Genomic DNA, 27,960 nt, shown 5'->3' on the forward strand with positions numbered 1-27,960 from the left:
CCGGTGGAGGAGGAACGCCTTTGCCCTGGTGTTCCTTCCTGTAGACAAACCCCTCCTCACAGCTGGTCAGGGCAGAACACCCCACATGTCCAGGGATGTGATCTGAGCCGCGGGCACATCCTGACAGCTGCCATCAGAAACAGCAGGCTGCTGAGAGCGCAGCCCACGTCAACTAAGGCTGCTGACCACCTCAGAAAGACTTAAAAACCCAAGACAATATAGTTATGAATGAACATCTTAAAATGCAAAAACCCACCTCACCTAAGACATAATGAGATCTCCAATGGGCACCTGAGAAATACCAAACCAGGCACGCGACCCAGTTTCCATTTAGACCTATATCCCCCACCCCCAGGGCTCAGAAGTTTAGTCATTTGCCCGAGAATCAAAAGGAGTCATGATTCAAACTTAAGGTTCGTTTCACAAGAGAAACCATGGAGACCCAAAAGGTAAAATCATTTTTTAAGGTCAGTAAACCCAGGTCTGATTCCCAGAGATAGGCACTTTCCAATATACACCGTTTTGCCCCTTTCCCCCCAGAGTCCAACCTTTTTCTTTGAGTGGGGGAGAACACCCATGTCCAATCAAACCTTCAAAAGCAAAGAATTTCAACTCATTAAATAAAACTAGCACTGACATCAGATCTGTAAGTTTATTTGCTCAATGTACGACAGCTACATAATGACTCACATTCATGATATTCCATCACTGAGGAAAACTGCTAAGAATGGTCCGTGTGTGAAATAATTCCTTAGAGAAACACGGAGTTGGAAAAATAATCACTGATTAGACCTTAAAAATAGTTCACTGCATAACATGACAAAAAGCACAAAGGCTCATTCAGAGAACATATTCGTTGTTCTCCTACACTGTAATAATTATAATTTCACCATGACAAACACCAGACATTAAGATTAAGCTAACACTGGTGTTTCTTTTGCTTCCCGCCCCCCACCCTTAAAAACAAAATATATAACTGCATGTCACTATAGCAACATCCAAAACAGATCAATTTGTTACGATCACTATTTGGTAGAGCAAACTTTACCCCCAAAAGGAAAAATTAAATTAAAAAAACTTTAAAAAATTTGAAGACTTAATTTTTTTTTGTCATAGGAATACATAACACCTACAGTATAAGTTAATAAATTTCAAGCTACTGTATAGAAATACAACACTAGCATGCACAATATTGTATCAATAGAGTAATGGAGGAGTAATCATTTCACTGGAGAGACAGCATCATAGGCAAGTGCATTTCTTTAAAAATAAAGAAAAGAAAATAAACCATTCAAGCTGCTTAAATATCAAGTCTCCCATTCCCTCCTTCATTTTTAGCCCTCAGGTATGGTTTTACCTTGCATTATTCTAAAAAGCAGCCAGAGCCAAAGCTGAAATTTAAATGAAAAATAGGTTTTGTAATTCCAGTAAATCATTTCCAAATGCTACAAGGAAGGACACAACACTGCTCACTGGACATGAAGATAAATTAAGGAAAACCCCACCTACCCCCCACCCCCGCAAATCTGTTCCCATCCGTGGCATTGACCTTAGGCCCCTGTTAGGGCACAGAAGCTATGAAGCTCTCTTCTGTTAGTTCTCCTGGTAGGTTTGGTTAGTTGGGACTTCCGCTCTAGCGTATGGAGGGGGCCTTCGAAGGAAAGTCATGCTGGGTAACTGTGCCACATTACAGAGCATCGTCACACTCTGCTATCTTCACTGCCACCTGGATCCTGGTCAACACGTGCATTTCACAACTGGAAGCTCCATTCTGGTTTTAGCAAAAGCAACTGTCAGGTTTTCCTCAATTACTACTCATTCCTCTCCCTGCCTAAATAAAACAAAGAAACAAACAAGTCTGGTGTCATTACCTATCTCAGCAGTTCACGCTGTTACTGACCTTAAAGAAAAGGCTGAATGCACATACAACAGGTCGTGTGTTAAGACTTATCCAAAATGAGAACCAAGGACCTAAGGCTAACTGAAACAAACTTGTGGAAATAGCATCGTGGATTCCTTCAATTCTAAAACGCGTACAGATGGCACAAATCAATTTCCAACTTCTATGCTTTCATTAAAAAGGAAAAAAATACATAAAAAAGTTTTGGTCAAATAGGAGTTAAGTACTTATTATCTGATAATTATTTTAGTTTATTTTCCTACAACGATTATTTGGGGAAGGATTGTTTTTAGGGAGGAAAAACTGACACACGAGGCTCCCGAAATTGGACAGAATGTTTATGAATAGAGCTCTTCCCTTTAGGATTTTTCTACCAGTAAGCTCCTAGCATCTGAATTTTCACACACTGCACCACAAACTTTCTCAAAACGACCGCCAACTTCTACAACCCAACAGCTTTTCAACCCACCCGAGTGCATGCCCTGGGCACAAGGTACAGTAGGGAAGACTCACGTGAGGAGTGAGACAGCAGTGCAGTCCCTGAGGAAGGAGCTATGGCAGCTGAAAAAAATCAGGATTTCTCTGGAAATATCAGCACAATAAATGACATACAGACCTGAATTTTCTCTATTTTTGTGGTGTTCAACGTTTCTATTAAAGTGATTAATCATTTTTGTGGTGGATTTAAGTTAAGAAGAAAGAAGGACAAAAATCCCACAGCCATCTGCCAAGCACCTATTAAACAAAACCTAAAGTAGCTCTGATTCTGCTCAGGCAAGCCTTTTGGCCTAGGAGATAGATAACAGCAAAACCAACCTGGATGAGGCTGAATAAGGATGTAAAAGCCAAAATAAGAAAAACACACAATCAATGGCTTGATGTCACATATGGCTGTAATGTAGAAATACTGTAAACTGCAATTTAGTGTTAATACTGTCAACTAATCAGAAACTTCTGAAAACTGGCAAGGCCTAAACCACAAGGATAAATATACCTTATGTTCTAAGTCTATCAGCTTGGGATTTTAACTATTCCATGGCTGGTAGAGTACACCCGGAAAAACAAAATGCACAGCTGAAACAGATGAGCTAGAAAGTACCCAGAACTTAAAAGATAAGAGCACATGTACATAAAAATCCTTACTGGAACCACAGAACTTACTGAATGAGGGCTATTCCGTTTAAGTTTTCTTTTCATCTCAAAACCCTATTTTCTAGCAATAAGTTAAATTAAGGACAGCTCCACTTGCATTAATCTACAGAACAGTCCATATGCCAGCGTGAGGCTGCTATTCCAATACCAGCACAGCTAGCCTGACTTTCCACTAGTGGTATTTTGGCAAAAATGTCAAAGAGGCGATCAAAGACAGGACAGGTCGTGGGTTTCTCCCTAGGAAGGTCATCGCTCCCTCTCCCTCCCCCACCCGACCCCAACTCATGGGAAAAATAAAGACTGCGGTCGTAGCATCAGCGTGCGCTGCCAGTCCAGCTGGGCCTTAATTGTTGCCGTCTCCACCGTCGTCGTCCTGCTGATCGCTTGTCCAGAGCGTGAGGTTGTCGCGGAGCAGCTGCATGATGAGCGTGGAGTCCTTGTAGGAGTCCTCGTTGAGAGTGTCGAGCTCGGCAATGGCGTCATCAAAAGCGGTCTTGGCCAAGTGGCAGGCTTGCTCTGGGGCGTTCTGGATCTCATAGTAGAAAACGGAGTAGTTAAGGGCCAGGCCTAATCTAATGGGGTGAGTGGGCTGCATGTGCTCCTTGCTAATCTCATGGGCTTCGCTGTAGGCCTTCTCAGATGACTCCACGACGGTCGCCCTCTTCTCTCCAGTGGCGACTTCGGCCAGGTAGCGGTAATAGTCCCCTTTCATCTTCAGGTAAAACACTTTGCTCTCATACTGGGTCTCACTGCAATTCTTGATCAGGTAGTTATCCAGCAGGCTCAGCACATCCTGACATACGGCCTCCAACTCCTTCTCTATTTTTTCACGGTAAGCACGGACCATCTCTATCTTCTTCTCATTACCATCTGCAGATGTCTTCTGCTCAATGCTACTGATGACCCTCCAGGAAGAACGGCGTGCCCCAACTACATTCTTGTAGGCCACAGAGAGGAGGTTTCTTTCTTCATTGGACAGTGGCTCATTCAGCTCTGTCACCTGTTAAGGAGGAAAGATAAAGAGCTGTTACGGTACAGATGATGTCAGTTGGGTTAATCATATCTTTATGCCACTAAAACACAAAGAGATCTACCAGTTGATTAAAGTAATCAACAAACAGAAGTTAGGCTGTGTGGGTATATGGAAGAGGGATGGAGAGGGAAGGAGCAACAAAGACGGGAAAAAACTGCAACTGGCTCAATGGTGCCTGAACCCCTGCTTTCTCCCTAGAGAAGGACACATGGGCTTATTATCACACAGCTGTTCCAGGAAAGAACTATCAAGTCTAACTCTTAGATGTAAAGTCAAAATTTGATCTAAATTACAAAAGGTCAACAGGTCTCTCAGGCAACATTACGTACATACCAATCCTAAGGATTTTAAGTATAGATGGCTTATATATCTCATCAGTTCTTTTTAAGAAAAAAGAATGACAGCTTCTTCCTAACCTTGCCCTGTCTACCAAAACGTCAGTCCCATCCATTTTGGGTGAGAGTATCTTGCCTACCGGGTGCGAACATAGTCAGTCAACTTCAAGTTGACTTTTGAGAAACAAAGAAGTTTTTCTTATGTTAAAATAACATAAATTACGAACGCCAGAAAGGAAGTCAAAATTGGGGGCACGGGATTGACTCTGATCACTGACATATTAGCAACTTGGGGAACGTGTTTGTAGTGTCTGAATACAACAGCAATAACATGGAGAGGTGAGCAAAGCACTTCTGAGCTGAGGTGGCCAACAGGAATTAATGCTTCTTTCAATTGTGCTAGGTTTTCATCATCTGAAACACCAAGAGCCTTGAGGACACTAAAGCAACGGCACACCAATGTTGTGTATTTTTATGACTACCAAACAACTGCATATAATAAAGAAATTAAATCAAGTGACTAAAACTATTTAATTTATATCACCTGATTTCTGTGATGTCAGAGCCATACACCTCTAAGTGTCTGACAACCATACGAAACAAAATTTTACAAGAAGGAGTGATTGAGCCCTTACTTTTTTCCTATTCTGAGGTCACATTTTTATTTGTCTGGTTAACTATCGTATCTCAACTGGTACATACTAAGTCAACGGCATTATCAGAAACCCCAGATCATGAGCTCTTTCCTATGACTTACAACAGACTAGATGCTTTCCTCGCCTCATTCTCTCATGTACCTGCGCTCCAGTGGTAACATGTTAATTGCAAAAACCTTCATACTTCTGCCCTTTGTTCTTTTGCCTCTGCCTAGAACAATTACCAGTGCTCCTGCCTGGAAAATACTTAGACAACTGTCAAGAACCAAGTTATACTCATGGCTTCTATGCAATCTTGCCCAGCTCTACTCCTCCCACCCCCAGTTAAACTGGCTACTCTCTGTTCCCTGTGTAGATCAACCACAGCATCCATGTAACATTATATTACTCAGAGATGTGCAAGGTACTGGGATGTAATCCAAAAAGATAAGCTGAAGTATCTGGGGGAGGAAGGGCTGGGATTCCAAGAGACTGACCTGCGTATGGATCGTTTACATTTGGTATGTATTCCTCTTTTATCAAGGAAGAGGTCGGGGTGGGAGACGATTATACTTAAGGAAACTGGTTGTGTAATTAAAATAGTTCCTCTCAGATACAATCAAATCAGAATGTAAACCATACATATTAGTTCATATGCTTTGCTTACTAATTCTCACAACATCCAGCAAATAACACACACTCAAATTCCTAAGTTTTTGAGTGGTTTTTCTTATGCTAACCTCTTACTATGCATTACTGATTCTCCACTCTAACACTAGACAGCAACAGTAGCTCTGCCAGAGGTGGCCTAGGGGAAACAGATGCAGAGTGGGGGAACAGGGCTTTGGTTCTACTGGACTTCAGAGAAGAAGGAAACCAGCACAGAGGTGCTTTCTACTCTCTGAGCGCCCCTCCGCCCACCACCGTGGAAACACTGCTTCCCCTGAATAGGAGGCTTATCATCTCACATCCAATTTTCCATATATTCTGGACTTTGGAGAAACTATTCCCAGCCCTCAGCCACTGTCACTCCTGTCAATTTCTGACATATATGCAAATAACCCAGAAGACTGGGGCTTTCCAGTCCCACCATTTACTAAGTGACCTTGGGGACAAGCCATTTCATCTGTCTGGGCCTCAGTTTGCATACAGATTTCTACCTCCTTCATAAGATTATAAGGGTGTATCAGATGAACGATAAAGTGCTCCCAACACAGTAAAGTGCTATAGAGATGTGAGCTATAGAGATGTGAGCATTTACTTTTTTTATTTGGCCAAGTCATGTGCCTGCGGAATCTTAGTTCCCTGACCAGGGACTGAACCCGCGCCCTCGGCAGTGAAAGCCCGGAGTCCTAACCACTGGACCGCCAGGAAATTCCCTTGAGCAATTACTTTTGAGAACACCTTGAATAACGTCTCTTTACTTTAATTCTCGCCATAGGAGGCCTCTGTATTTCTCACATCATCTAGTTTATCTTCTGCTCAACGCTACTAATGTATAAGAGATACTGTATCAAGTATCTCTTCTCCATTTCATGCTATTCTCTAGTCCTTAGCTCCCTTACATCACTTCCTTTCCATAAACTTTAATATCATATAGCCTGGAATAACTCCCAAGACTGGCTTTCAAACAGGCTGAGACGCCTCTGTAGGCCTGAGGCCCGCATACCATAGGACACCAGCCCATATTCACTGAATGTGCAGATACTGAAGACTAGCCGCCTCTAGAGTAACCTGATAACTGTCGCCAATGCAAGAAGCCGCGGTGCCTAAGGCCACTGAGATCGGGTTCTGGCCTTTCCCCTAAATCATGCTATCCTTATTTCAAGAGCCAGCAACTATTTAAAGCTCAAATTACCTCACCAGTACTCTATACCGTTAGGTCTCCTCCTGCTGCAAAAGTTGGGCTAAAGAGCCCAAAGGTAGCCATTTGCCTCAGACAAACTGGAACATGGAGATTATGAAATGCCAACATCACCTTTAGATACAGTAACTCAACCACATTTGGGACATACCCAGATGTTCTCTGCCACTGAAAAACTATGTTAGAGGGGAAAACCTTTAACTCTTAAAAAAAAAAAAAAAGTCTGCCCAAAGGAACTAAGATTTCTCTAAAAACCTTAAATCAGAATTTTTTTAAAAATCCTTAAGATCAAAATGACTTGTATGAGAGATAATCTGTGATTTTTACATTAAAATAAAATAGAGATCCCAACCATACTAGTTTCAAGTCAAGATAATTTTTTTAAAAGGTAAAAAAAAAGTATCCACATAGCGTTCAAAAAAGGTTTAACCAAGATAGAATGCCTATTCAGTGTAGGAAGATGTGAGATATGTATCATTTGGGAAGCAAGGTAATGTCTTTCGAAACAGTCACTGAACTGTTTCTAAGAATGCAATACTTGTATATATGGTCCCCAAAATTTACTGTCATGGCTACTGGAAAATGTGGACAGTTTGCAAATTCTCCAGTTTTATGTTCCGGTTAAAAATAAAATTAAGGTTTCTCTTCTCAACTCCTATGATACTAGCTCAAGTTCAAATTTCTTTCAGTGAGTTAGAGAGAGCTGTTAGCAAAAAGGTTAGAAAAATCTGTTATTCTCACCAACAGTTTAAGAAATAAAACTCCCCAAATCTCAGCTGCTAAGGCATCAGATATTAATTAGTTATCAACTGTCCTCCCCTAAGAGTTGATGAGGAGACAAATCTTCTCTACCTAAGATGAGCAACCCTTGAGATTCTTGGAAAGCTATTTAGATGACTTTCTGACCCTGTGTGGTCTTGGAGCACCAAGTCATTCACAATTCTTCAACTTACCTATCGAGAACCTTAAATTGTAATGAATGCAACTTCAAATGTTTAAACTCCTTAAATGAAACTTGAATTAAGCTTACTTTACTTAAAATGTATTTCTATCAAGCAGAATCTTGTACAATAACTTATGATGGTAAGACGCCTTGACTTAAGGAAAGCTGAAAATCTCCACAAAGAACAAACTTACATTCTGTTCACATCCAAAAAATAAGATAGGAGGGATGAACAGGCAGAAAAAAGGATTCTTAGGGCAGTGAAACTATTCTGTACAATACTCTAATGGTGGATACATGTCATTACACACTTGTAAAAATGCACAGAATGTACGATACCAAGACTAAACCCCAATGTAAACTACGGACTTGAATACTAACGGTGAGTCAGTGTAGGTCCATCGATGGTAACAAGCATACTACGCTGGGATGCTGACAGTGGGGAGGCTGTGCGTGGGGGGAGGGGCAGGGAGCATACGGGACCTCTGTGCTTTCCTCTGTGAACCTAAAACTGCTCTAAAAAATAGTCTATTAAAAAAATGAGTTAGCAGACACCAGGTATAACATTCGGTCCCATCAAGCATTTTCGGTCCTAGGAGTGCTATCACCTGAAAGGGCCAAGAGGCCATAAAAAGGGTAAATGCAGTGACTGCTATATATGAACACCCTACACCAAAAAGAAAAACATGACAAGGTGCAAAATGAGTATCAGTGTCCACGTAATGGACAGTTATCTATATACTGTGCAGGCAGCAGAATAACCCACTGCAAGTAAATGTGACACTGTTCTGCTTGCATATAATCAGTCATGTATTCTAGAGACGACCTGCTAAATCTCAAATCAAAATTTTTGAAAATAATCTGAAGTCATGTCTTGCATATGTGGGCAAAATGCCTTAAACTTGAAGTACAGTCTGTACGAAAAAAGAGTTAACACAACAGCCTTGAGACTGCTATCTTTAGAAAGGTCTGCCTGCAAAGTTGACCCTTGGCTAGCACCTGGAAGGGTTCCCACCATCCCCAATTAAGAATGGCTCACTGTCCCTAAAATGTTTGTCCAAACAATGTGGTTTATGCTAAACACACCTGTTTTCCTTCTACGAGTCTTGAATTTGGTATGTGCTAGGCAGAAAGTGCCTTTGTGAGCATCCCTCAATGGATGGTGGTGGGATAGGGAGGGTGGGAGGGAGGCTCAAGAGGGAGGGGATACATGTATGCATATGGCTGACTCACTTTGTTGTACAACAGAAACTAACACAGTAGTGTGAAGCAATTATACTCCAATAAAGATCTATTTAAAAAAATACCAATAAACATTTTAAACATCAAAAAAACAAAACAAAACAAAAAAACCCTTGGGTACTGAGTCTCTAATGAGATTCCCAGCAGACATTTCACACACACAATCTGTGTGAGTCCCCTGAGAGAAGACTCTGGAAAACTTGCACCTGGTTTACTCTGATCTTCGCCCCAAGCACCTTTTCCCTCTGCTGATTTAGCTTTGCATCCTTTCACTGTAATAAATCATAGCCAAGAGCACAGCTATATGCTGAGTCCTGGCAGATCACTGAACATGGGGCTAAGTCTTGGGGACCCTCAACACATATTCAAACTCTGCCTGGAAAGCTCATCAGCTGGGCTTTTAAAAGACACCAGCGGAACTTCCCTGGTGGCGCAGTGGTTAAGAATCTGCCTGCCAATACAGGGGACACGGGTTCAAGCCCTGGTCCGGGAAGATCCCACATGCCGCAGAGCAACTAAGCCCGTGTGCCACAACTACTGAGCCTGCGCTCTAGAGCCCGCGAACCACAACTACTGAGCCCTCGTGCCACAACTACTGAAGGCCGCACGCCTAGAGCCCGTGCTCTGCAACAAGAGAAGCCATGGCAAAGAGAAGCCCGCACACTGCAACGAAGGACAGCCCCCGCTCTCCACAACTAGAGAAAGCCCACGCGCAGCAACGAAGACCCAATGAAGCCAAAAATAAATAAATTTTAAAAAAAAAAAAAAAGGCTACACAAAAATTCACCAACTTAAAATAAATAAATAAAAGCCAGCAGCAATGACCCTGGATAAAAACTGTGCTGAAGGGAAACATTCCAGGAAGAGGAACATCCTAGAAGAATCATAAAACGTCCATGGCATATTCAGGGCCAAGCTCAAGGTCTCATCGATGAGAGGAGAGCTTCCTGAGAACCTGGGCTTTTCTGACAGCCACCAAATCCTATGTTCTTTTCACAACTACCCTAACAAGGTGGACATTATACTTTACAGGTGTGATGCAGAGAAACCAATAGACTTTTTCCCAAAAATCACACAGCAGGACAGGGACACAAACTCGGGTGCTCTGGTTTCAAATCCTGGGCTCTTTCTCCCATCCTGAGTCTCTGATGATGTAAACCTTGCAACATGTCACAGAGAAAGGGCTAGTTTCTAATAGAGGCTGTACCTTGTTTTACTGCGCTTCACAGATACTGCAGTTTTTCACAAACTGAAGGTCTGTGGCAACCCTGTGTTGTCAGACTAGCAATTTTTAGCAATGAAGTACTTTTTAATTAAGATATGTACTTTTCTACAACAAGGACGTACCGTATAGCACAGGGAACTATACTCAATATCTTTTAATAACCTATAATGGAAAAGAATCTGAAAAAATATATGTGTAATTGAATCACTTTGCTGTACACTTGAAACTAACACAACATTGTAAATTAACTAAACTCCAATAAAAAAAGATGTACTTTAAGACATGCTATTGCAGGGAATTCCCTGGAGGTCCACTGGTCAGAACTCCGTGCTTTCACTGCCAAGGGTCCAGGTTTGATCCCTGGTTGGGGAACTAAGATCCCACAAGCCTCACAGCGGCGCAGCCAAAAAACAAAAAACAAAAACAAAAAGCACCTTCCTAAAAGGAATTTAAGACCAATCAGTAATAGAAAAGTGAGCAAAAGGAATGGACAATTGAAAAAAAAAAAAAAGGAAAATATAAGTAGAGTACTCAAATTCATTCATTTTATAAATGCTAATTTTTCTCCAATCAGACTGGCAAAACTTAAACTTTGATGACTCACTGTGAAGGCTGATACTGTGGATAAACAGGCACTCTCATCCACTGTTGGAAACCGTAAATTAGTACAAACTTTATGGAGGGCATTTGGGAACAGCTATCAAAATGACAAATACTAAGAAAACTTCTGCCTCTGCCATTCCACTTCTAGAAACTGATTCACCGCCATCATTTGTAGCAGCTAAAGTCTGGAACCACCTAAATGGTCCTCGATGGAAGTCTGGCTATATTATGATACATCCATACAACAGAATTCTAGGTAGCCATTAAAAAGGAATTTCTATGCTCTCACTGTATTTCTAGAAGGGTCTGAAAACAGAGTGGCTGGGAGGCAGTCAAGGTTGAGGAGGTTGAAGTCTGACCTGTTACCAGTAGTACCTATTCAAACAAACCCTCTCCATAATTTACCCAGTTAATCACATCCACAATTAAAGTTCAAAGTCAATTATGAAAACCAAGTTTTCAAAAAAAGCTCAAAGCCAGCAGTTTTATGTAAACAAGTTTACTGATGTAAATAACTCAAACCCACATCTGCTGCTTTGTGCTCACCACCTCACTTCTACCAAGAATACCTTAAAAAACAAAACTTAGTTGCATAAAAATCTTTCATTATATCTTTATACAGAACAGGGCTGATATATAAAATTCACACTATAGATTTCAGCCCTGTTTCATTGAACTAATTACTAATTCTAATATTTTTCCAGTTTATTCCCTACTTAATTTTATGGTTTCCAAATATTACTTGTCCTTTCCCGTGGTTAGATTTCTTATACTGTATCACGTCTACTGCAAGGACAAGGACAATATTAGTAATGCTTATAATGTGCATCTTTGTTTCATTTTGAATTTAATGGAATATGTCCAGTGTTTCATTCTTAAATACCAACTCTTTGTTTAAAAGATACTTCTATCATGTTAAGAAGTATTCATCTATTCCGTATTTTTCTAAATAACTTTTGTAGTATCAAAAATGAGTTCTTCACTAAAATTATAATTCCTCCTTGGCCCTCCATATAACCCTTTATGATTCAGTATTGTTATTTCCATTTTAAAGTTTAGAAAATTAAGGCTCAGAGCCAAAGAATGGAATGCAAATCTCATGGCTCAAAATCCCATATGCTTTCCACTATTATGACTGGTTCTTAACCAAGGAGGAGCTTTTTGTAAAACACTCTCCTTAGCAGCCCTAACCCTCAAAGATTCAGTATTGCATGGGATCCACACGTCTATTTCTCCAGGTTAAGAACTGCAGGACAATGTTCCTCAAAATGTTGAGTTACCACATGACTCAGCAATTCCACTCCTAGGTATATACAAAAGAAATGAAAACATAAGATCCACACAAAAACTTGCACACAAATGTTCCCAGCAGCATTAGTTAAAACAGCCAAAAAGTGGAAACAACCCAAATGTCAACAGATGAAAAGGTAAATTAAATGTAGCATTATCCATACAATGGAATATTATTCAGGCATAAAAAGGAATGAAGTACTGATACATGGTACCACATGGATGATAATGAAAATATTAGGCTAGTGAAAGAAGCCTATCACCAATGACCATATATTATGATTCCAGTTACATGATATGTCCCAAGCAGGCAAATCTGTAAAAACAGAAAATAGATTAGTGGTTGCTTAGAGCTCTTTTCGTGTGTGTGGGGGGGAGGGGAGGCAGGGCAGAGGGCAGTGACTGCTTGCTAATGGGTACAGGGTTTCTTCTAGGGAGGTAACAATGTCCTGTATTTAGATACTAGTGATGGTTACACAACTCTGAACACACTAAAAACCAGTGAACTATACACTTCAAATGAGTGAACTGTATGGTATGTGAACTATCTCTCAATAAAGCTATAAAGATAAAACTGCTGCAACTATGCCAGTCTATATAGCACTTTCACATGTCAATAATTAATTAGCTTATTTGTTTGACAAGTTCAGAATTCCAAATACTTCATGCTTCATAACATGTGGGCTCTTACAAAGAAAACCCACTATAATAGAGCATGAACCTCTACCTCTTATTTAACCCTCCTCTTGTGCCTTCAAATAAACTATGTAGTTTGACGTAGCTTAACATTTCTCAATAGCCTCGCCAAAAATGAGAACGAAAGCGTTATCTTTATTGCTCAGATATAGTTAAGCAAACTTGAAAAGGGATAAGAATTTTACATTCCCTACCATGGGTATTCTTCATTATGAAGCAATTCAATTCTGCCACTATGGGGAAAAAAGGCAGGAGAGAAATATACTAAAATAACAACTTCTCAAATTACAGACAATCCACACACACAAACACATACCAAAGCAGTGCTCCCCTCCCGCTTACAGACCCTGCTGGGTGGTCTTCCAATCCTCTACTTGGACACCTGTGAGAATTCAGCCTCAATCCACCTTTAGAGAGTAAGATCAGAAGTACCTGACTTCAAGATAAAGCTAAGTTTATCTCCCCTAAAACTGCCAGTCGCTAGCCTTAAGAATTTTATTTCTTGGGGCCAGAATCACTTCTTCAAACAGATAGTCCTCATACTCCTAGGTCTTCTCTACTTAACTGTTTCTATGACCTGGATACAACTCCCCTCATCATCCGGACTCTTTCCCCCCAGATTTGCCAGCACTCTTTTGTCAGTACTCTTCAGTCTGCTACTTAGGATACAACACTTCACACTTTAGCTGGGCTATTTTCTGAATTCACCACAAATGAACTAACATTTATAACTGCTAGTTTTACCACAGATCTGCTTTTTTGGGGGGGGGGGGGGCAGGGGGAAGAAGGTAAACAAGCTGGTGTATTTGAAAGTGCTGTATAACCTATGATACAGTGCATTTTAAAAGCAGCTCTATTTAGATATTATCTACCGGGCAGAGGCCAGGCACGCGGGTGAACATCCTACAATGCACAGGTCAGCCACATAAAAGAGCAAAGAATAATTTGGCCCAAATGTCAATAGGGCCAAGGTAGAAAAACCCTGCTGCAAGTCATCAATACCCAGACCCAGGTCTCGCAGTCTTCCTCATATTACACACTCCTCTGCTATCATTCTTTTCCAACCACCTAAAACGCACTTCCAGAACTATGAAGAAAAATTCTCTATGTCATCTTTTAAGCCCTAATTCAAATACTACACTTACTTCCTGAAGCCTGAAAATTCCTCAGGCAGAACTACTGCTTACTCTGTGTGTAACTTTCACCTTGCAATTATACTGCTTATATCTAATGCCTTGTAGTATAACTGTATACCTTTCTTTTTCCTAAAAGGACTAAAGTCCTTAAGGGCAGGTAGCACACTTCACTCATCAGTGAATCACACCACAGTACCTAAACTGTCACTTCAGAATGTTTAAGTCACATGAATCTACATAGGCTGTATCCAGCCCAGACTGTTTGCATAAATGGCCCTAATAACTCCTTCCAACCCTGTGTATCTCTCCTTCCTTTTAAATGATTTCGTAGCTCCTTCCATCATGAACTGGAATATATTTCTCCAACTCTATAATCTGAACTTGATCATGAGACTTGCTTTGGCTAGCAGAGCATTAGCAAGTATGAGGTAAGCAAAGGCCTGAAAAGTGCTTGTGAATCAGGGCTCACTGCTGGGAACCTTCCCCAGGCAAAGAAGCCTGGGTTAACCTGGAGATGAGAGGCTATGTGAAGAGGCCTTGGCCTCTTCATAGCTCTTCCGGCCCCACAGGAGCAAGTCTAGACCCAAACTACCTGGCCAGGATAAAGAACTGTGATAAACAAGAAATATTTGCTTTAGGTAGTTTGATACAAACAAAAACTTAATGAATATTAAGATGGCTATTGTTAAGTGCCACCTGCACCAAATGTAACGAACAGTTGAATTTTAGGGTCAAGGTACAGGACTTGAAGCAAAAACAAGGCCACTTCATTAGCCGAGATTCCACCCATTGCTCCAGTCTGATCTCACTTTTCAACAACCGAGACAAATGCCAAAGCTCTGCAGCTCACCATTTAACCTCACAAATCAGGAAATAGATATACTATCCTCTAGCACTCCCTTGGCTAGCAATCAAATAACCCTATTCTAAAAATTAGTTAACCGGAGCCTCAACTAAGGAGCCCACCTGCCGCAACTAAGACCCGGTGCAACCAAATAAATAAATATTTTTTTAAAATAAAAATTAGTTAAATCAAAATTAGTTACGCAGGTTCTTATACAAGCCCATACTGACTCCCGCACAATCATCTTCTCTTTCATGCCTTTTCTCTGCTTCTAAAATTTCTTCTGCAATCAATGTCATGTTCACTTTCTTTGGGATTGTTTACCTGTATCCAGACCTCTGGCCCTACCTCCTTATCCAAGGCTACTCCCTCAAATTAATTCTAAACAACAGTTATCTCATCGATTCTGACAACTTATCCCCAAACCACATCTTTGACCTCACTCACAACCATTCATTTCTTAAATTATTTTATATTGGAGTATTGTTGATTTACAATGCTGTGTTAGTTCCGGGTGTACAGCAAAGTGACTCAGTTAGACATACACATGTATCCACTCTCTGCAGTCTCTTCCCATACAGGTTATTACAGGATATTGAGAAGGTCCTTGTTGACTTTTTTTTTTTTTTTTTTAATATTTATTTTTGGCTGTGTTGGGTCTTCATTTCTGTGCGAGGGCTTTCTCCAGTTGCGGCGAGCGGGGGCCACTCTTCATCGCGGTGCGCGGGCCTCTCACCGTCGCGGCCTCTCCCGTTGCAGAGCACAGGCTCCAGACGCGCAGGCTCAGTAGTTGTGGCTCACGGGCTTAGTCGCTCCGTGGCATGTGGGATCTTCCCAGACCAGGGCTCGAACCCGTGTCCCCTGCATTGGCAGGCAGATTCTTAACCACTGCGCCACCAGGGAAGCCCCTTGTTGATTATTTTATGTAGTGTGCATACGTTAATCCCAAACTCCTAATTTATCCCCCCCGCCCCAACCCCAACCATTCACTTTAAAATCAAACTGCTGGGAGTCCCTGGGCAGTCCACTGGTTAGGACTCGGCGATTTCACTGGTCAGGGAACTAAGAGGTGTGGCCAAGATAAATAAATAAATCTTAAAAATAAATAAAGCAAAAAGAAACAAGCAAAATTAAATAAAAATGTTTTTAAAAAGGGGAGTTTCCTGGTGGTCTAGTGGTTAGGACTTGGAGCTTTCACTGCCGTGGCCTGGGTTCAATCCCTGGTTGGGGAACTGAGATCCTGCAAGCTGTGCGGCACGGCCAAAACAAGTAAAAAATAATAAAACCAAACTCTTACCAATCCTTCAATGTTACCAGTCCTCACTTCCACCTACTAGACTTGCTCTTGAGCCCTCTCCTTTTTTCTCAGCCCCTTTCCTTTAGGTTTTATTTCCTCCTTGTAAGGTTCATCAAGATCCATCAAATTCAATTATTTTCGCATTAATATCAACATTCCTATGCCTTGTCCTTCTGCTATACCATCTCTAAAACACCCAAATGCTCAATCAATAGAACCACCCAGCCTGCTTTCTACTCTTATACCCAAAATATGGGGCGGGGTAGGGGAAAGGGAGAGAGAGACCAAAAAAAACTAGATTGTAGTCACTACAAATTAAGGCTTTTTAACCTCAGCCGGCCCTTAGCACTCACTGCCTGGCAACCCTTGCTCACTACTGCCTCTTCAAAGGAAAGTGACCAAAGGCCTATACTTGACAAACAACTGCCCCTACCACTGCCGCCTCCTCCCTGTATGCAAACAAGATGTTTCTTCCCTCTCAAGATATTCCCATCAGTTACTCTCTTTCCTGTACTTTCCCATTAACATGTAGTCCAAGTTGAGGTTTAAAATAAACGATGCCTTTTAATCACATCTGTTTCCTTCAAAATCAAGTTTCTGAAAATTAGCCTACACTTGTTACCGTTTCTACACCTTTCATTCACTCCTCACCCCATTACCACTGTCATCAACTGTCTTCCTACCTCACATATCCCATGTTCTCTTACGTCTTATTTTTTAATTTTAATTTTTATTTTATTTTTGGCTGCATTGAGTCTTCATTGCTGCACTCGGGCTTTTCTCTAGTTGCAGCGAGCGGGGGCTACTCTCTGTTGTGGTGCACGGGCTTCTCATCATGGTGGCTTCTCTCGTGGAGCACAGGCTCTAGTCATGCAGCCTTCAGTAGGTGTGGCACGTGGGCTCTAGAGCGCAGGCTCAGTAGGTGTGGCGCACGGGCTTAGTTGCTCCGCGGCATGTGGGATCTTCCCGGACCAGGGCTCGAACCCGCGTCCCAAGCACTGGCAGCCGGACGCTTCACCACTGCGCCACCAGGGAAGTCCCTTTCCTAATTCGTAAGGAATCTAACACTGCGGACCAATCCCCCTTTCTTGACACTCTTGTCCACTTTGTTAGCTTTCTTTCTTGGTTTTCTATCACCATCTACTTAGTCTTTTCTTCCTCATTCCAGTCACTACTGAAGTGGGATTCCCCAGGGTTCATTTTGACTTCAACTCTCAATTTTGCCTAGGTAACCTTATTATGCCTGGTAGGAGACTCCCACTAGAATGTTAGTTCTGTGAGGGCAGGGGATATTATATCCTCCAGGTCTGAGACTAGAACCTGGCCGTTAGTGGTTCCTAAATAAATATTTGTTTACTTAATGAATAATAAGTAACATTGAGTGCTTAATCTGTGCCAGGCCCTGTTTTAAGAGCTTTTCATGAATTAACTTGTAGCCATGCTGCTTCCATTTACCACCACTTAAATGTTTCCTCAAACACAGCATGACGGCAACTGACTTGATCTTCTCCATCATTTCTCCTTCCTCCTCCTGTCTCCAGCCATCAAATTCTCTCTCTCAAATCTGCCCTCACTGCCCATGTCCTGGTCCTCATACCTTCAGAGCAGACCCTGCAATACTAATCAGTCTTGTCCCTCTGCCACACTGTCCTCCTCTTCAACGTCCACACTGCTGCCAAGGTTCTCTCCAAACCAAAAATCGGATAATGATCCTCTTCTGCCTGAAATCCTTCAATGACTCTCCAAAGCCTAAGGAAAAAAACCCAAACTCCACAAGGCCCTTCATGAACTGGCCCCTGCCCCTATTTACCTCTCTGGACTCATTTCCTAACATTCTCTCAGTGCAACCAACAGTGACTGTTATCATCATGCAACAGATTCTGCTCCCTGTACATTCTGCAACTAAACAATGCTATTCCCTCTGCCTGGACATTCCTTCCTCCAGCCTTTCCCCTCCCCTCAACACCCCCCCCTCACCCCACCACATTGCTCTGCTATCATTTCTCTAGGAAATCTCCCCTGATGCTCAGGGTGACTTCAGTGTCCTCTGATACCACAGCACTGGGCTGACCTTCACCTTCTGTGTGTGGAATGTTCCCACAGACGTTCAATAATCCCCTCACAACTCTACCTTCCCTGTGTGAATTCTGGATCAGTACCATTCACTTCTTCCACTGCCTAGATCATCTACAAAATATTCCAGTTAACATTCTTTTCTTCCTTTGATCTTCACTTAAATCCCCTCAAAACATGTTTCCACATTCCAGTTTGTGAATTCCACACAAGACCATATTATCTTTGATGAACAAAAAAGTCACAGCTTCCTCCCATTTCTTTCAAGTGAGGTATACTCTTCCATTCAGTGTGAGTGGCATCCTTTCACTTCTTGGCAATTCCTTAAGACTCCAATGGTAAAACCATGGTACTTACCTCCTTATACTAAAAATTGCAAGTTCTCCTTTGTTAAATGGTATTTAAAACACACCACAATCATGGGACCAAATATTTTCTAAAAGAAAGATTACACTCATATTGAGTATTTCATCTTAAGGCTGCCCTAAAGAAGTTTGTTCTGTATTAAAAACCTGGATTACATAACAACCCTCTCAAGGACAACCAAATGGAAAAATATTAAATATACAGCAGTTTGAAGGAATTTCAAAGCTTCTGCAAACAATGGAACATTGACTAAAATTAATGAAAACAGATCATTGAGACAAGAGCTAAAAGATTACCAGTATCCATGTATACACTTCACCTATGACTCTTTTTTGTTTTTTTAAAATATTTTATTTATTTGTTTGTTTATTTTTGGCTGCACTGGGTCTTCATTGCTGCGCACGGGCTTTCTCTAGTTGCGGCGAGTGGGGGCTACTCTTCATTGCAGTGCGCGGGCTTCTCTGCGGTGGCTTCTCTTGTCGCGGAGCACGGGCTCTAGTCACGCGGGCTTCAGTAGTTGTGGCTCGTGGGCTTAGTTGCTCCGCGGCATGTGGTATCTTCCCGGACCAGGGCTTGAACCCGTGTCCCCTGCATTGGCAGGCAGATTCTTTACCCCTGCGCCACCAGGGAAGCCCTATGACTCCTTTTTGAAAACTAAAAAACCTTTTAAAAGAGGCCGAGATTTAGGGAAAAAAAAAACTTTTAACTCAAGCCTTATTAAGCAAATTACTTAAACATTTCCGCCTGTAAAATGGGACCATCACTTTATAAAACTGTTGTGAAATTAAATGGGAAAAGTATAGAAAGATGCTTCCCAAGTGACAGTAAATGTCCAACTATATTGCAATATTTTAATCTGAGAGTGTGTAACTTAAAATCTTGTCTTCCCAAAAATATTATAGTCAGTGCAGAAATCCATAGAACAGATGTGAAAAAAGTCATACCCAAAAAGTACACTAGGTTTTCCTCTGTGGTCCAGATGCGTAGTTTAACTCATCAACATTTCAGGGTAATGCTGTGCCATAACAGCTTAGTAAATTATAGTACTGATGTGATTTTCACAACAGATGTAAACACTTGCTAAAAAGCTAGTCTTAATCATCCTTCATTAAAAAATATATATGTATTTATACAGCCGGCCAGATTACGAAGAGAAAAACATGATGAAAATGCAAGAGTACCATAAATCCAAAATAAGAACTAGCTATAATTCACTCTGTTTTTGAGAATCTATATGCTAGACAGAGTTCTAAATAAGTAACGTTAATAGAAATATATTTTATGCAATTTTAAAGTTCAATTCATTACTATAGCTGTCTGAAGTTTACCATGTTGTTTTCTCTTCCTCAATAAACGGTTCCAAAAATCTAGCCTTTTTCTGCAGGACCTTCGAATGGTAAAAAAAATAAAACGGCAGTATACTCACCTAAATTATTGATATCATTAAACTAGTCAACTCCATACTTCTGAGCATGGACTTCAAACCCAAGGTGTCTGGGCCCAGACAGCTAGTGTATGTACTTATCTATCTACCTACCTACCTACCTACTCATACCTACAACCAGTACCATGATGACTTCAAGGCAAAAATGATTTTTTTAAAATGCTTGGCAAGCAACAAAACCGAACAAAAGCAAAACTTGTTTATCCACATCTCCCTCAACAACTCAATTGGGTTTTAGCACTTCTATCGGATTGGTGATAAAAGCCAGAAATGACAAAAGATATCAGCCTTTGTTGTCCCCTTCCCAAAAAAGGCAGTGAAAACGAACAGTCCTGTAATGATAAAACCCTTCTCTAAACCTACCTGACACAGCACCATCTCTCCCCACTCATGACCGATCCAGCCTTTCCTCCTCCTCATGAGCAAAGGCTGATGGGAAGCAGCACTGGGATGTCAACTGAAGAGAAACATTCCTCTTAAAATCAAGGAAAAAATTAAATTATCTGCCACCTGGATTAAATGCTTTAAGCAAGAAACTACACTTTGAGGTTGCCAAATCTGAACATAAAGAGATCTTGCTGGTAATTGGAACATCTGTAAGAAATAAGGCGTAATTTTAGGTCAATAAAAAGCCATCTTGCAAGATGGTAAATACCAAGGGGACCAGAACAGTAGTAAAGTATATAGATACAAGATTGGCCAATATGCTGACAAATGGTGAAACTGGTTATTATGGGGTTATATCATGCTATTATCTTTATTTTGCATATACTTGAAAGTTACCATATTTGCATATACTTGAAAGTTACCATATTAGTTTTTTTTTTTTAATTTTTTAAAAAGGTACTCATTCCAACCACAAGAAAGCAGAAGAGAGGCTTGCCACAAATAAGCTTGCAGTTAAACTTTCCCCTGTTTCAACCTCATTTTCTCTTTCTGGAGCAGAAAGGGCAATAGGGTATCCTTGAACTTTGAACCATGTGTATGTAGTATCTACCCAAACAATTACATCTTCCAAAACTTTTGAGATACATACCAGTACTAGTGATGGTTTCAAGTTCCTTAAAAATTCTTAGCAACTCTTTCAAAAATTCCACTTCTGGGTCTCTGTCCTAATATACAATCTGTGTTGAAAGCTTTAGCCACAAAGATATTCATGGCAATATTATTTATAAATTTGGAAATGGCCTAAATGCTAAATAAAAATTAAATTATGACACACCCACAGGATTGTTCAGCCACTGAAAATACTAATAACAGAAGAAAATATCCTTGAAATATCAAGTTGAAAAAGCAAGGTACAAAGCCCTGTAGAAAGACATGATGGAAATATCCCTGCATAGGGAACTATTATGGTGATACGTGTTATCTGTCTAGCGTCCTAAAGGCCAGACATTTTTGTCATCAGTGGTCTGTCCCACTGATGACAGCCTTCCAAAAACCAGAGTCCCTTAGAAGATCAGAGCATCCCAAAATCAAGATATTCTAAAATTTTTCTTCCCTACTCACTTGTCCCCACCAGCTTTCCTTGTCTGCAGAATGCTATTCTGCTGTTCTTATCCTATCTTGTTATTTCTCCTTATCCTCACGCATTGGGTCATTTTCAAACTACTAGACAAAAAATCTAGTGTCTAAACTTTAAGTCTCTATTTTTACTACACAGATGTAGCTAGAAAGACCAGAGGTGAGTCATATGTGAAGAGTGGAGTATGATTTGAAAATAACATCTATCCACCGGGTCTAGCCATGCCAGGCAGGCCCTCATGTAAGCATGTCCTGGCGGGAGTATGGGATTGTTTGCATGGCGACCATCCATGCTGGGCTTCTGCTGCAAAGACATACTCATTCACTATTTCATGTTAGACCCATACAAAAGGAGCATTGTGTTGAACCGAATGGTACTGAGTTGAAACAATTCAGTCAAAAATATTTTAAGCTTATTTCTACATCCTTAAAGTACTGGCACCATAGGCAACTTTGTTTCCTAGATCTTGGTTATTTGAATATGGTAGCTTAAGTGCCATATTAATAACTCCTTTCAGAAAGCTAAAGAAGTTTTAAATTATCTCTCTCTTCAAAACAAACCTTCATTTTTCAAAGCCTTCCTCTTGTTACCTCTTAGCCTTCTCTCACTTCTCACACCACCACAGCTGCTCTTCATACTCAGCGGTGGGGGAGGGTGGATGAGGGATTCCTCTTGCACTACCGTCATTACATGTTCAGCTGCCCACTGCTGTCACTGTCATATCCCCAGCTCTGGCACCCCTGTTCTAGCAACAGAATTATTAAGAGGGAAAAGCTGACACTACACCTGGGTCCTACTCACCAAGTTTGGCTTTACACCTCTCCAAAAATAAGGTATCGCTTCAAAGCTTAAAAGGATGAGACCAATGAGTTTATTTGGAATTTTTAAAAAATGTCATATTAAAAATCTAATATATGTAAGAACACTCATTTCTACCTACTTATTCACAATGCAACTAATGCTATGCACCACATTAACAGTATTCAACTTAGGTAAAGAAAAATCTACCTCTGTGGGACACTCTTACAAGTGATATGCTGATGAAAATTTGGTTTAGACTTCACGAGTTCTTTTAAAAGGAAGAAAAAAGACTCATGCGAAGTCTTACAAGATTTACAAATTTTTATTGTTTCTGCAAAATCATGGAACCAAATAAATTTAACCACTTATTTTAAAATTAAAGCTTTCTTTTGGGAATTTTTGTTGATCACTTTTCATGTACCTGTTTTCTTACGACTAAAATTCATAAATTAGTAAAATCAAAATTTCAAGTGCCAATCTAAAGCAAGATAATATAGTCTGGTACTAAACCAAAATGATAGGTAATACCTAAAATGGAATTTGGGGAAGACAGCAGAAAAATGATTATGAGAGGAAAGGCCATAAGGCAGCTCATGTTGGTAGCCTTTATAGCCTAGAAAGACAACAAATATAGGTTCCCTATAATTATAGTCTCGAATAGCTGGTCAAGCTCTAACAAACAGAGCTTAGAAAATAAGACAAAAGACAATGGTTTATATGTGATTTTTTTCCCTTTGACTCTTAAACATATAAAGTGGTCTTTGCTTCTTTTTCCCCACATCTCATGGAATCTGGTAGGAATACAGAAAGAATCAGATGCCCTGCCAGATAAAACTGTTAGGGCTGGTGATATTGGAGACAAGAAGTTGTTCCTGGCAGCCTCAGAAACACCAAAACAATGTATTTAACATGTTATTTAGGAGAAGCCCATGCTTGAATAGCTCAGCACTGCAGGAACCGGTGGCACACAGCAGGGCAAGTGTGTCTAACAAAGTCAGTCTTGGGGTGGAAAATGAGTGATAAGAACACCAGCAAAATTCCTATAATCTCCAAATAGTTAATAGTTGGCTCCGATTTCAGGTAAATTGTTCTTATTAATTTGTGTGAGCAACGTAGAGTTTTTAAGCTCTGTAACTTTTTAAATGGAAATACAAATCTAGCCAAAATAAGTCCCCTTTTCAATTTATGCTGAAAGGGTCAGATGTTAGAAAACAAAGAGAAAGGGATACTGATTACCATTGGCTGTGAGCCCTTCATTATTGACACATTCCTGAATCAGTAATGTGCTGAAATCCAGCCAGCTATAGCCAGACCATCATCATTTTTAAAATATCATTTTCCTATTTTTTCTAGAGGTGATGGCTGCACATCATTGTGAATGCACTGAATGCTACTGAATTGTACACTTGAAAATGGTTAGTTTATGTTGTGACTTTTACCTCAATAAAAATAAAATCATTTCCTCCACTTTTTAATAATTTAGAGTTTGGTTTAATAAATAAATAAGGCTTCCTCCAAGTACTAGGGGATGAAATCCTCCCCAGGGTCTGCAGTTAATCCAAAGAACTGTAATGAGGATGCACATTCGGTAACATCTTTTATCTCAATATAATCCAAAAGATACATATGAAATTGTTTAAATAATTAGAAAAGGCACTTAACAGTCATTTCAGTTACTGTGAAGGTTAACGTAAAAAGCAAACTGTCATCTGTATTCTTTCCACCCCAAAGAGAACAACTGAAACCACAGGACTCTGATTATAATAATGGCTGGCAGAACTCCACCTCTGAAGAGTCTACAGAGGTGTCATTACTCCATTAGTGATAATGGCTATTGATCTAGCCTCCTGGAAGAGCTAGTAGGAAAAACAGAATATTTAACATGGTAAAAACTTTTTAAGTATATCGATTCCACTACGAAGACTTTTTTATATAATTAAGATAGCCTTTTGCCACTAATGCCTCCCAACACACCTGAGTTAAACTGCTTAACCCAGTAACTTCAACAAAGTTAGTAGCCCAGAACCTTTTCTGCCCCCCCCCCCGCCCCCAGGCAAGTACCAGTAGCCTACTTAGAATATTAACTTCTCAAGAGGCTATTAAAATCCAAAGGACAAGTCAGTATTGTCTAACAAGTAGGAAACATCTAGGTGTTTGCTCTTTTTAGATACAAGCCTACATGTGTCTTAAAAGACTAAACTTCCTTCTTTCCTCCTTTCCAGAATACACACCATTTTATCCCTATCCTGGTCACCCACCTACAACTATCATAGGTCCTAACTCTTTACTACTAGGGTAACTTCATCAGATGCAAATAACTTTAATCATGCTAGCATCTAGATGACTTCAGTCTTAGAAGAGAACTCAAGTGGTAGGACTGAGTATTTTCTTTGTATCTTCCTGTATTTTCCAAATTCTCTGTTGAGATGATTTTTATAAACAAAGGAAGAAACAAAGTTTTATAAATAGTTACCTTTTCTAAAGCACCTACTATATTTTTTACTTAATCCCCACAACTTTTTCAAGCAGGTGTTGACCCATTTTACAGATGAGGAAAATGCAGGTCAGAGGTAAGCCTAATTCCTCAAAATCACGGTAAACAGATTTGGAAAAGGTCTGCTGTATTTTATAAACTGTTTTTTCCTCCACACTCAGTTAAGGAGCAGAAACATAAACACAGCAAAAGAGAACTTTTCCAAATCCCAAGCTAAATTGTTCAGTAATAGATTCTCATTCCCTAACATTTACAGAAAATGCCCCAGTAGGAAGTCATAATTTTGTTTAAGGTTTTTATTAAAACCTGCCAAGTTAATAATTTGCAATAAACCCATGTACAGCTGCACTATGAGCATAAAACATATTGTTTAAAATTTCTATCTTTATTCCTTCATTGCCCAATTTTAATAGTCAGACAAATGTTTAAAAACACGACTGTATCTTATAAACTTTTGAGAAAACTACAAATAGGAAGGTGAACAGGCATAGCTAGACGTCCCTGATTTGCACGTCTAAGGATAAATGAAATTCTTATTTGGGGGACCAATTCTCATCCGGTGGAAGATAAAATGCTCAATTCCACCTGGCTTATCTGCTAATTTCTGCACTACCTTGGACAAATGCCATTTGCATACTCCCTACCAATCCATTAGGTGCACTGCAGCCTCTGTGTCATTGTGTGTGACATCACTGGGTTGCTATGGATATAGGAGCGAGGTCACTCGCTTTCCGGTGAAACTAGAAATATGGAAAAATTAGAAGAGTCTAAGTAATGTGAACTAAAGATACTGATATCTGCTGAAGTGCAACTTACATCATTTGAGCTTTAAAGACAGCAACTGTGGCAATAATATTAATACAGCAGTGCTCCAAATTTCAGAATCAATTCTCTTCCTTAATGAGATAAAAATCTTCTTTGTTAATGTAGCTGGCTTAAATACAAAGGCATCAGCATTATCATCTTCTGTGAACCAGTAAAGTTATTCAAGAATTAACCTGTAATACCTATACTGCTTCATTAAAAAGGTTTAACAGGCAAGGTACACTCCTCCATCCGCTGCACACTGGAGATGCGTTTTAAAACCTTTGTTACATAAGGCAGGAAGTTAGATATGAAAACAGTGGGAGACCGAAATCATTAGATAATTTTACATTTCATTTAATAATGCTCAATACTTCCCCCATCCTCTAATATCAAACTGGTTGACCACCCATTAGATGAATATAGTGTTACTGACAAAATGGTGCAATACAAGCAGGAATCTGCAAAATGCGACAACTGGAGATCAGTATTCTCTTTTCATCAGCATTGAGGATGCGCTAGTTTTTTTTTTTTTTTTAAGCTTCAGATGCATCTAACAAAACAAATTAAAAAAAAAAAGAAAAAGACTTTTTCCTCTTTAAAATAACTCCTCCCAGCCTCCACCCAGTCTAGGCTCTCTGCAATACGACAAATGCAGAATCTTCTGGAATGACTTGATACTGCCTCCCACCACCTCTTTGTTTGCAATACCAGATCAGAGAATATTTTTTCAACTTATAGAAAATTCGACAGATGTGTGCCTATATTTAAAAAAGAAACAGCATATGTCACAAATTGAACCAGTCAGCTAAATTCACCACCTTTGTTTTAAAGACAATACCAACACTTTTCAATACGAAAGCCGTAGGAAAACATGGAGATGACATATTGAGAACAATCAATGAAAACGCTAGCGAGACAAACGTTCCCCCTTCCTAAAAGCAAGAGGGCTTGCTTTGGGGCATGCAGAAAGAAGAGCCTTTTGTTAAGAAAAACGTGAGCAAGGAGGTTTCGATTTTGCACCATTGAGCCCAGGTTTTCAGGACAGCCTACATTTTTCCCGGGGAGGTCCTAAAGGATCTGTCTGGAGAGGCAGTGGGAAGATTTGGGGAGGGGGGGAGTATTAGAAAACCGGGAGACCTGCTCAGTGAATGGGAAAGGCGCCGCCCAGACATCAGGGAGAAAAGAGGAACCGCATCCATGCGGTCCCCCGCCCCCACAAGGCCAGGCTGGGAGGAGGGGAAGTGGGGCACAAAGGATGCGCACAGCCCCTGCTCAGGTCCCCAGCAGACCCGAAGGCGCAGCGACCAGAGACCCCGCTCCCGAGACCAGCCCTGCAAGACCCCGCCCCAGCGCGGGCGCGTGGGGAGGGCCGAGGCGGCAGCGCCGCCGGCCCTGGGGAACGCTCGGGGAGAGGCCGCGTCACACCCGGTCCTCAGCGCTCTCAGGACCCTCCCCAGCCCCCTCTGGGGCGGCCAACCTGCAGGAGCGACGGGTGACTAGTCCCCAAGTCGACCCCACGGAAGCCCGCGTCTGCGAAGGGGCTGGGGCGAGGCGGCGGGGAGGGGGGAGGAGAAACTCACGTTCTTCATGGCCGCGGCCATGTCGTCGTAGCGCTCCGCCTGCTCCGCCAGCCGGGCTTTCTGCACCAGTTGCTCGCGGTCCACCATCTTCACGGGCTGGGTCGGGCCGGGCGAGGAGACCGGGGCGGCCTGAAGGGCTCGGAGAGCGGCTGCGGGCGCGGCTGGAGCCCGTGTGCCGGAAGGACCGACCCACGAAGCGAGCGGCTGAGGCGACGGCGCGAAAGCTGCGGCTCGAGCTGCGACCGAGGGACCGGGCGCGAGGTGGCTGCGGCTGCTGTGCGTGCCGCGGGCGGACAACCCCCTGCGGCTCCGCCCACGCCGCGTGACGCAGACGGCCCCGCCCACCACCCCGCGCACCCCGCCCCAGCCCCGCCCCAGCCCCTCCGCTTCTCGGGTTGCCCCTCCCCAACTCAGCTCGCCGCCGCCTTCTGGGTGTCCTTTTCTTCCCCGCTGCCCCTCAACAAGCCCCGTTTTCCCCTTCACCCCGGTTGCTGCGCCCTAGCTTTTCCAGACGACCTCCATCCCTCGCCATGCAGACCCCCGCCCTGCCAGGCCCCCGGCGCGTGGGCCCCTGGGAGTTGTAGTTCATCCTCTGGTAGGGTGCTACGTTGGGGAGATCAAGGACAAAGGAGCGGTCAAGACTACATCTCCCAGTGATCATAGCGCGCAGATGGA

General features: G+C 41.5%; 1 protein-coding gene across 1 annotated transcript; it reads right to left on the reverse strand.

The window, feature by feature from the left end:
• Positions 1 to 638: 638 nt before the first annotated feature.
• YWHAG (tyrosine 3-monooxygenase/tryptophan 5-monooxygenase activation protein gamma) lies at positions 639 to 27,593 on the reverse strand. The gene is made up of 2 exons (XM_082429811.1): positions 27,286 to 27,593; positions 639 to 4,052 (listed from the first exon to the last, which is right to left on the reverse strand). Exons 1-2 carry the CDS (start codon positions 27,370 to 27,372, stop codon positions 3,396 to 3,398), a joined length of 744 nt encoding a protein of 247 aa, XP_082285937.1. The 5' UTR covers positions 27,373 to 27,593; the 3' UTR covers positions 639 to 3,395.
• Positions 27,594 to 27,960: the final 367 nt, after the last annotated feature.

Source organism: Balaenoptera physalus (genome assembly GCF_965194825.1).
Source record: "Balaenoptera physalus genome assembly, chromosome: 16".
NCBI lineage: Eukaryota > Metazoa > Chordata > Mammalia > Artiodactyla > Balaenopteridae > Balaenoptera > Balaenoptera physalus.

What these genes read in the sequence shown, in the direction of transcription:
- YWHAG (XM_082429811.1), bottom strand. Translation starts at nt 27,372, where the DNA reads ATGGTGGACCGCGAGCAACTGGTGCAGAAAGCCCGGCTGGCGGAGCAG. An exon ending in TGGCCGCGGCCATGAAGAAC is followed by an intron (nt 4,053 to 27,285) that starts GTGAGTTTCTCC and finishes CCTCCTTAACAG; the next exon opens with GTGACAGAGCTGAATGAGCC.